At 41.3% G+C, this 11,598-nt stretch overlaps 1 protein-coding gene across 1 annotated transcript; it reads right to left on the bottom strand.

The window, feature by feature from the left end:
• Nucleotides 1-200: 200 nt before the first annotated feature.
• Nucleotides 201-6,002, bottom strand: LOC143032063 (uncharacterized). Its single transcript, XM_076196529.1, has 3 exons — nt 5,082-6,002; nt 4,838-4,954; nt 201-1,862 (listed from the first exon to the last, which is right to left on the bottom strand). Exons 1-3 carry the CDS (start codon nt 6,000-6,002, stop codon nt 774-776), a joined length of 2,127 nt encoding a protein of 708 aa, XP_076052644.1. The 3' UTR covers nt 201-773.
• Nucleotides 6,003-11,598: the final 5,596 nt, after the last annotated feature.

Genomic DNA, 11,598 nt, shown 5'->3' with positions numbered 1-11,598 from the left:
TTCAACTCCGATGACAAGATGTCTTGTCATTTGGTCAAATAAAACAAAAAATCATAATAAAACAACAAAATGTTTGATGATCAAACAGCACCAGAAAAATATGATGTCATCAGTCCTCCTCCTCCTCCTCGAGGAGGAGGAGGACTGATGACGTCATATTTTTCTGGTGCTGTTTGATCATCAAACATTTTGTTGTTTTATTATGATTTTTTGTTTTATTTGACCAAATGACAAGACATCTTGTCATCGGAGTTGAATGGGTTAATGCGAACCATTGGAAAAGTGGGATCTTTCCTTCATACAGGAATGACTTCTCTCCAATGTTCATCCTCATATGCTTTGTGAGAGAAGTCTTTTGTGAAAAACCAGAATTAAAGAGGTCACACTGGAAAGGCTTCTTTCCTGTGTGATTCTTCATATGCTGTGTGGGATAACCATTATGTGAAAAAAAAACAGAATTGCACAGGTTACTAGAAAACCTCTCCTGTGTGGCTCCTCATATGCCTTGTGAGAGAATACTTTCTTGAGAAAGCTACATTGCACAGGTTGCAATGGAAAGATTTTTCTCCTGTATGGGTCCTCATATGTTTTGTGAGATGACCCTTTTGTGAGAAAAAAGAACTGCAAAGGTCACACTGGAAAGGCTTCTCTCCTGTGTGGGTCCTCATATGTATTGTGAGGGAAATCTTATGTGAGAAAGCAGAATTGCATAGGTCACACTGGAAAGGCTTCTCTCCTGTGTGGGTCAACATATGCACTGTGAGATTACTCTTTTATGAAAAAGCAGAATTGCACAGGTCACACTGGAAAGGCCTCTCTCCTGTGTGGGACATCATATGCTTTGCAAGACTACCCTTTTGTGAGAAAGCAGAATCACACAGGTCACAATGGAAAGGCTTCTCTCCTGTGTGGGTCCTCATATGGTTTGCAAAAGTACCCTTTTGTGAGAAAGCAAAGTTGCACAGGTCACAGTGGAAAGGCTTCTCTCCAGTGTGGGTCCTGATATGCCGTGCGAGATTGCTCTTTTGTGAAAAAGCAGAATCACACAGGTTGCATTGGAAAGGTTTCTCTCCTGTGTGGGTCCTCATGTGACTTGTGAGAGATCTCTTTGCTGAGTAAGCTGAATTACAAAGGTTGCATTGAAATGGCTTTTCTCCTGTGTGGGTCAACATATGCACTGTGAGGTGACCCTTTTGTGAGTAAGCAGAACTGCACAGGTCACACTGGAAAGGCTTCTCTCCTGTGTGGGTCCTCATATGCATTGTGAGAGAAGTCTTTGCTGGGTAAGCAGAATCGCATAGGTTGCATTGGAATGGCTTTTCTCCTGTGTGGGTCAACATATGCACTGTGAGATTACCCTTTTGTGAGAAAGTAGAACTACACAGGTCACATTGGAATGGTTTTTCTCCTGTGTGGGTCAACATGTGCACTGTGAGAGAACTCTTTTGTGAGAAAGCAGAATTGCACAGGTTGCATTGGAAAGGCTTCTCTCCTGTGTGGGTCCTCATATGCTGTACGAGAGAACCCTTTCGTGAGAAAGCAGAATCACACAGGTTACATTGAAAAGGCTTCACTCCTGTGTGGGTCTTCATATGCTGTGTGAGATGCTCCTTTCGTAAGAAGGCAGAATTGCACTGGTTACATTGGAAAGGCTTCTCTCCTGTAGGGGTCCTCATATGCTGTGTGAGAGAACCTGTTTGTGAGAAAGCAGAATCATACAGCTCACACTGGAAAGGCTTCTCTCCTGTGTGGGACATCATGTGATCTTTGAGGAAATACTTTTGTGTGAAAGTTTTATTGCACAGGCTGCACTGGAATGTCTTCTCTTCAGTGCGGGTGATTATATGAAATTTGAGGTGATTCTTTCATAAGAAAGCTGCATTGCACAGGTCACATTGGTAAGGCTCTACTGTGTGGGTCCTCATAGGCTGTGTGAGAGAACCCTTTTGTGAGAAAGTAGAATTGCACAGCTCATGCTTGAAAGTCTTTCTCTTGAGAGGGTCACCACATGATTTTTGAAGTGACTTTTGTACCATTTGAGATCATGCATTTGTGAGAAAGCAGAATTGCACAGATCACACTGGAAAAGCTTCTCTCTAGTGTGGGTCATTACGTGATATCTAAGATAATTCATGATATGGATGTGCCGTAGATGTCACAGTGGATCCTCTTCATTGTGTGACACATATGGATTCTATGGATAGCTCTTCCAAAGGGTGATAGTTGCCCTCTTCCTGGAAAAAAAATGGAATCTTAAGATTAACATCTAACTCTTTGAAATTCTGTACTACACTGTAATAGGATTGTAAAAGTTGTGTACACAAACCATTTCATATTCAAGTCATTTCATACCTAAACAGACCCTTTGTATTTGCCATACCATAAAATATATAGAAATACTAACAAATATGGTGCTATTATATATTGCATTCTATTTTTTTTTCATTAGAAATGTGCTGAAAACGATCCAATAACTACTGATGCATATACACGTACAGCGAAATGTAATTATGAAATCAAGGGTGCCAGTCGAGCAAAACCCAACCCAAAGGGTTTCTTTCACCTCTATAGAACAAAAAATAAAGAAAGAATAGGACCAATTAAAAACAATGAAAATGTCATGATAGAATCGGAGGAAAAAATGAGTGAGGAGTTTAACAATTATTTTCTATCGGTGTTTACCAATGAGAGGTGAGATAAAGTACCTGACTGCAATCCAATTTTCAGGGGGGATGAAGAAAGTAGTCTAATATCAGCATTAGTAAAGAAGTAGTCAAGCAAATTGAAAGACTTAAAGCTACAAAATCTCCAGGTCCAGACAAAATTTTTCCATGAATGCTTAAGGAGTGTAAATTTGAAATCTGCAACCAGTTAACTGAAATATTCAATAAATCGGTAGACACTGGTTTTGTGCCAACTGCTTGGAGGCAGGCAAATGTTGTTCTTGTTTTTAAGAAGGGAGATAGATTGTCTATATGCAACTACAGGCCAATCAGTTTGACATCGGTTATAGGAAAAATGCTTGAATCAATAATAGTAAATAGACTCAGAGAACACATCAATTCATACCTCTTTTACTAGTCTTTCTTCACTCATTCTTTCCATGTGTCCAAACCATCCTAATACTCTTTCATCAACCCTATCTCCCAACTCCCTTTCCACCCCTGTTCTCCTCCTCATTTCTCACTCTATCTAGCCTAGTAACCCCCATCATACTTCTCAGACACTTCATCTCAAACACATTCAAACTCCTTCTCTCTTCCTCTCTTATGTTCCATGTTTCTGCTCCATACAGTGCTGTTGGAACAATCACTCCTTCGTACAGTCTCCTCTTAGCATCCATTCCCAAATTTCTATTCCTCATTACACTTTTTAAACCACCAAGGCATTTACTCGCTTCTCTCAATCTACATTCTACCTCCACCTTTTCCTGCCACATTTGCACCCAAGTATCTAAAACTATCCACTTCCTCCAGTTGCTCTCCCTTAATGCTCACTTCCAGATTACTGCCACCTTCACCCCTTGTACATCTCATCACCTTACTTTTACCCACATTTATCTTCAGCTTTCTTCTATCACACACTCTCCCAAACTCTGTCACCAACTTCCTCAAACCTTCCTCCGATCCTGCCACAAGCGCAGTGTCGTCCGCAAACAACAGCTGGCTCACCTCCCACTTTTCTCTATTTTTCTTAACCATCTCCAATCCCTGACCCACTACCCTTGCATTCACCTCTCGCACCACCCCATCCATGTATAAGTTGAACAGCCAGGGCGACATAACGCATCCTTGACGAAGTCCCACCTTTACCTCAAACCACTCACTCTCTCCATTTCTAATCCTGACACAAGCTCTACTACTCTCATAAAAACTCTTGACAGCTCCGAGAAGCTTTCCTCCTATCCCGTATATCCGCATAACCTCCCACAGTGCCTTTCTGTCTACCCTGTCGTAAGCCTTTTCCAGATCCATAAACGCCCAAAACATCCTTCCCCTTTCCTATAGCTTTCTCACAAATCTGTCTTAATACTAACAATGCTTTAAGTCTGTTCGATTACAACACTACAGAACCGAAATAGCTACAAGGTTATCACTGGACAAAGTCAATCCGCTGCTCCACCACGACTACTGGAATTACTACTGTCATGACTATGTGGTCTTCTGCTGGTACGGTTATTGCCAAAAGTATCCAGTCCTCTGCTGGAACTGGTACACTGCAATAGCTTGAACGGCACAGCCACAACTATGTGAACTGCCTTCACTGTATGCCTGCTACACACTTTGTGAGGTTTGTCAAGGATAACCTTATAGCTACATTTATTCAATGGCTACTACCTTTATCAACCAATAACTGGAAATGAACAACTGGGATAACTACAAATTAGACTGCAACTGGAGCAACTACAAACTTGGGTGCAATCATGATTAAACTGGCCAAACTGTACTAAGAGTCAAACCCAACTGGCTACAACTAAATCTATAAAGCAACCAGGCAAGTGAATGGCTTTAAATAGATGAGGCGAATAGTGCTATCTATGACTAGTCGTTTATATGCATGGACTGCAAATTAATTCAGGTTGGGTTTTTATCAGGAGAACAACTAATATTTTTTGTACATAAATTGAGGACAAATTAATTATAAATTAAACTGTAAGAATGAATTTGTTCAATCCTGAATGACCTTACAGGTAAAACAAAAGGAATGCCACATTGGATTCTAGGTGCAAAGGGATTCTAAGTGCACAGGCATTGTTTGCATATTTGCTCTTCTACCGGCTTAATGCGAGTGATCGAAAATGTGTGAGCTTTTCATCATACAGGAATGACTTCTTTACAATGTCCATCCTCATATGCCTTGTGTGAGAAGTCTTCTGTGAAAAACCAGAATCAAAGAGGTCACACTGGAAAGGCTTCTCTCCAGTGTGAGTCTTCATATGCTCTGTGGGATAATCCTTTTGTGAATAACCATAGTTGCACAGGTTACTAGAAAACCTCTCCTGTGTGGCTCCTCATATGTCTTGTGAGAGAACACTTTCTTGAGAAAGCTACATTGCACAGGTCACACTGGAAAGGCTTCTCTCCTGTGTGGGTCCTCATATGACTTGTAAGATGACCCTTTTGTGAGAAAGCAGAACTGCACAGGTCACACTGGAAAGGCTTCTCTCCAGTGTGGGTCCTCATATGTTTTGTGAGAGAACCCTTTTGTGAGAAAGCAGAATTGCACAGGTCACAATGGAAAGGCTTCTCTCCTGTGTGGGTCAACATATGGTTTGCGAGATTATCCTTTTGCGAAAAAGCATAATTGCACAGATCACACTGGAAAGGCTTCTCTCCTGAGTGGGTCCTCATGTGTTTTGCAAGATTACCCTTTTGTGAGAAAGCAGAATTGCACAGGGCACACTGGAAAGGCTTCTCTCCTGTGTGGGTCCTCATATGCCTAGCAAGATGATCATTTTGTGAGAACGCAGAATCGCATAGGTCACACTGGAAAGGCTTCTCTCCTGTGTGGGTCCTCATATGGATTGTGAGAGAACTCTTTGCTAAGTAAGCAGAATCGCACAGGTTGCATTGGAATGGCTTTTCTCCTGTGTGGGTCGACATATGGTTTGCGAGATGACCCTTTCGTGAGAAAGCAGAACTGCACAGGTCACACTGGAAAGGCTTCTCTCCTGTGTGGGTCATCATATGCTTTGTAAGATTACTCTTTTGTGAGAAAGCAGAATTGCACAGGTCACAGTGGAATGGTTTCTCTCCTGTGTGAGTCTTCATATGGATTGCAAGAGAACCCTTTTGTGAGAAAGCAGAATCACACAGGTCACAGTGGAAAGGCTTCTCTCCTGTGTGGGTCCTTATATGCTCTGTGAAGTGAAACCTTTGTGAGAAAGCAGAATCACACAGGTTGCATTGGAAAGGCTTCTCTCCTGTGTGGGTCCTCATATGCTGTGTGAGGGAACTCTTTACTGAGTAAGCAGAATTGCACAGGTTGCACTGAAATGGCATTTCTCCTGTGTGGATCAACATATGCACTGTGAGATTACCCTTTTTTGAGAAAACAGAACTGCACAGGTCACACTGGAAAGGCTTCTCTCCTGTGTGGGTCAATGTATGCATTGTGAGAGAATTCTCTTTTGAGAAAGCCGAATCGCACAGGTTGCATTGGAAAGGCGTCTCTTCTGTGTGGGTCCTCATATGCTGTATGAGATATTATTTTTGTGAAAAAGCAGAATTACACAGGTTACATTGGAAAGGCTTCTCTCCTGTGTGGGTCCTCATGTGCTGTGTGAGATGCTCCTTTCGTGAGAAACAAAATTCCACTGGTCACATCGGAAAGGCTTCTCTCCTGTAGGGGTCCTCATATGCTGTGAGAGAACTTGTTTGTGGGAAACCAGAATCATACAGGTCACACTGAAAAGGCATCTCTCCTGTGTGGGTCATCATGTGATCTTTGAGGAAACACTTTTGTGTGAAAGATTTATTGCAAAGGCAACACTAGAATGACCTCTCTCCCGTGTGGGTGATCATATGAAATTTGAGGTGATTCTTTCATGAAAAAGCTGCATTGCACAGGTCACATTGGTAAGGCTTCTCTACTGTGTGGGTCTTCATAGGCTGTATGAGAGAACTCTTTTGTGAGAAAGTAGAATTGCACAGGTCACACTGGAAAGTCTCCTGTGAGGGTCACCACATGACCTCTTAAGTGACTTTTGTACCATTTGAGATCATGCATTTGTGAGAAAGCAGAATTACACAGGTCACACTTGAAAGGCTTCTCTCCAGTGGGTCATCACATGATGACTAAGATAGTTCATGATATAGATGTGCCGTAGATGTCACTCTGGATCCTCTTCATTGTGTGACACATATGGATTCTATGGATAGCTCTTCCAAAGAAATGGTGATAGTTACCCTCTTCCTGGAAAAAATGGAATCTTAAGAATGAAATTGTGTAATACACTAATATGATTGTGAATGTTGTGTACACAAACCATTTCATATCCAAGTCCCTTTGTACCTAAACAGACCCTTTGTACTTGCCATAATGTAACATAAAATAGAATAATAACAGATATGGTTCTATCATATATTGCATTCTACTTTTTCATTAGAAATGTCCTGAAAACCATCCAATAGCTACATGTGAGAATAAACACCGTGTGAGATCTAAACCTTTATTGTTACGACGTTTTGCTTGTTACAGCTTTTTCAAGTACAGACATGGCAAACACTCTGAGTATATATAGGCCAACGGGGAAGGAACTGGGAGAGGTTGGCCTATATATACTCAGAGTATTTGCCATGTCTGTACTTGAAAAAGCTGTAACAAGCGAAACGTCGTAACAATAAAGGTTTCGATCTCACACGGTGTTTATTCTCACAGTCTTGTCTGCGTTTGCCATTGTGTTTCAATAGCTACATGCATACTCTCCCCACCACAACCTGAATGACTCAAATTTTGCTCTGGCCTTTTTCATCATGTCTCATGATTTGGAAGAGAGAAATGGCCCAGTTGGCCAAAGCAGTCATATTTTAACATAACTCCACAACAATCCATGTTTGAGCTCACAAGACCAGAATCTAAATATGACTAACTCTAAGAAGGTTTATTCAGTTCATCTCATCTGACCCAAATAAGTGATGCAAGTCACATCCTTTCAGATACACTGGTAAGTGGTGTACCTGTGTTATTATTTCAGCATAATAAATGAAATTGTAGAGGAACTTTCCATATTTCATCTTGTCACATGAAGTAAAATACCTGTTGGTCCAATAGAAGAAAAATATTAGTTACACCTAAACAATCTCAACAATCAGTATGTAATCAGGAAGTAACTGCTATCAAAGGTGCAATCCCAGTAAATGTGGAAATAGCAAGAAGACAATGTATAATGTGAGAACTAGGGCTTTAACATTTTCAACCAACAGGTCATTTAATCACAGAGGCATTATATACACAAACTTGGTCATTTTCTAGGAAGCCTGTGACTCCCTAACTTGTTTTGACAATTGTGTGATAATACTGTAAAAACAAATAAAATAAATAAATAAATAAAATGAATAAGTTCTCTTTGTGGAAACAAAATTAAACACTTAGTAACTAACAATAGAATAAACATGAGAACAAGAAAAAGATTTGTAAAATGTTACAATTGGTCAGTATTATTATATGGATGTGAAACTTGGACAATTAGTAAAAAAATGCATGACATGTTGAGAAAAAGTAGTACCTTTTCTCAACATGTCCTGCATGTAGAGAGCAATCCTGGGCTCACCACAAAATACACATGCCCAACATGCTCTAAACCCATTACCTCGAGCAGACAGACAAAGGGCTCAGTTCAATGCAATATGTGCAAAAACTGGGCCCAAAGGATTGCAAAGGCTGATGACTCTAACTGCAAATGCAGTTCCCCTCCTAGACCACTACTCCACGGAGACAGCCTATTACTCCACTTGTACAACATTTGCCGACACAAACCAATACACAAACACTTGGACATGTTCTACCTGCCCTCCAGTAACCCCACTCCCACCTCCCCAACCACAGCCAGCACCCTTACCCACTCCCAATTTCCCTTTGCCCTTATCCCCAATCAGTACTCCCCTTCCTTTGTCCCCAATCTCTCCTTTCCCCCCCCCCTCTAACCCAGATCCTATACCTTCCCCATTAACACTCCAACCTCAACCCCAAACAGCAACATACAACACATACAGAACACACATAAACATATTACAACACAACACTGATGGTATTAACACGAAAAAACATGGACTCTACCACTTTCTTAAACAACACAACATACACATTGCAATTATACAAGAAACAAAACTAAGACACTCACACAAAACACCATCATTTCATAATTACACCACCATCAGACAAGACCGGACCAACGGCAATGGCGGTGGACTCATCACCTTGATCCACCACTCCATCTCTTTTGTGGACACAAGTGCCACAACCAAAATTCTCTTCCCTACCACAGATAACACTACAGAAATCCAATCCATTCGAATCCGCACAGGCAACAAATCAACACTGACAATAGTTAACATGTACATTCCCCCCCAATCATCCCCCACAGTTCCAAACACCTTCAGGCCTCAATTTAGCCAACTAGCCTCAATTCCCAACCTGATCATGGGTGGTGACTTCAACGCCAAGTCGTCTGCCTGGTATGTCGACAACCCTGACACAGACAGAGGGCTTGATATACAGACTCAGTTTGACTCATTGACTATCATGAACAACACACATAATCATACACATATCCCACACCAAGCCCTATACACTCCCTCCTCTCCTGATATCACCTTCTGCTCCCCCTGCCTAACCCCAACAACATCATGGAGAGTGGTCGGAACCCTTGGTTCTGACCACCTTCCAATCATCATCACCACCAAAACAAGATGCACCCCAGTTGGCCACAGACACACATACACCAATTACAAGAGAGCTAACTGGGAAGCTTTTACTGAAGAGACAGAACAACATTTTGAAACACTTAACAGTACACCAATCACAAACATAAACAATGCTGTGCACACTTTTAATACAATCATACAAAATGCAGACAAGAGATACATCCCTAGAGGCAACAAAAAATCACACAACCCCAACTTCACACCAGAAATCCAAGGCCTCATCAGACAACGAGACACACTTAAACACAATACCCCCACACCTATCCCTCAAAACATAGCAGACCAAATACAAACACTAAACATTGTGATTGCCAATAAAATACACAAACAAAAAACACAAAATTGGCAAAACTTTATCAATACACTTGATCACAAAACAAACACCAGCAAATTGTACAAAACACTCAACAGCATTACACTATCCAACAGTAACACAACACGCTCTCACGCAGCAATAATCACAACAACCGACAATCTACCCTCAAACAGACAACAAGCACACACTCACAAATCATTTTGCACAGACAAGCCATCTCACTTCTCACCCTGACGACCGACGCACTATTCGATGTAAGAAAGACTTTCCCACAGACTCAAACTATACACCTTTCATAGACAGTCAGACAAAACACATAATACATAATCTCAAGCACTCATCTGCCTGTGGCCCTGATAATATAAGTAACATCCACTAAAACACATTGGACCACAAGGTATACACGCACTCACAAACATTGGAAACTACAGCTATTCACACAACACTATACCCGACATCTGGAAGCATGGTAAAATAATCACCATTCCAAAACCGAACAAAGACCCAACAATCCCAACATCGCACCGCCCAATCACACTTCTCTGCACCCCCTCTAAATCATTGAACGCCTAATACTTAAACTTGTCACACCACATATTCCCCTTGCTGACTCACAACATGGTTTTAGGCCACTACACTCCACAAACACTCTTCTGATAAACCTCAAAGAATTTTAGATGGCATCAATTCAGATAGGCCCCACCACAGAACACTTCTTATAACATTAAACATTAGTAAAGCTTTTGATGCTATCCCCTGCCACAACCTAACAAATAATATATATAACACATACATGCACAAGAACACCAAAAGATGGCTGGCCAATTATCTGGCAGGTGGGAATGCTTACGTGTCATATAATGGCCAATCATCGCACATCAGAAACATTAAGAATGGAGTACCACAGGGCTCTGTTCTATCCCCCACGCTCTTTAATTTATACATGCATGACTTAGCCACACCAGACACCTCAGAAATACAAATCTCTTCCTACGCAGACGACATAACAATCACATCGTAACACAGACAAAGCTGCAGAAATAATCCAGCCATACCTTGATACACTCAACACATGGTTCATCACAAACAGACTCAAAATAGCTCCAACCAAATCTGCAGCAACACTTCTTACCAACTGGACAAAAGAACACAAATACATACCTCATCTCTACATCAACAACACTCTAATACCACACACAAACACACCGAAAATTCTTGGTGTAACATACGATACATCCATGTCTTTCAAACAACACATCACAAACATAAAAAACAAATGCACACCTAGACTTAACGCACTTAAGTCAATCGCTGGAACAACATTTGGACAAAACAAAGAAACTAATACAACAATATACAAACAATGCATACGTGATGAATTATGCGAGTCCTGCATGGGCTCCTAATCTCAGTGAGACACACCACAGCACCCTTCAAATCATACAAAACAAAGCCCTAAAAAACAATTACAGGCTGCACAAATACAACACCTACAGACCATTTACACCATGAAACAAAAGTCCTCAAAGTCAAGGACCACCTCAACATGAGAGGCACACAAACACTTGCTGCAGCCACCACAAACACATCACATCCACTACACTACATAGCAGAACACCCACACACACACCAAGAAACATTAAAACAACACCCAAAGACCTGTAACACACACAGACACTCTCTTCTCTTCCTCCACAACCACCAAATACCAGCCTCCGGAAACATATTCATAATCATATCACTCACTGCTCCATTAACACACTGAGAGACAACACACTGCTGCATGCCAGACCCCGATATCCACCCTTCTGAATCCTCTCTCCCACGAAAGGACAGAGTCCACCTAGCCAGACTGCG

The sequence above is a fragment of the Oratosquilla oratoria genome, chromosome 12, assembly GCF_046742065.1.
Source record: "Oratosquilla oratoria isolate Oo_2021 chromosome 12, ASM4674206v1, whole genome shotgun sequence".
Classification (NCBI taxonomy): domain Eukaryota; kingdom Metazoa; phylum Arthropoda; class Malacostraca; order Stomatopoda; family Squillidae; genus Oratosquilla; species Oratosquilla oratoria.
This window is presented reverse-complemented; position numbering and strand designations above follow the sequence as displayed.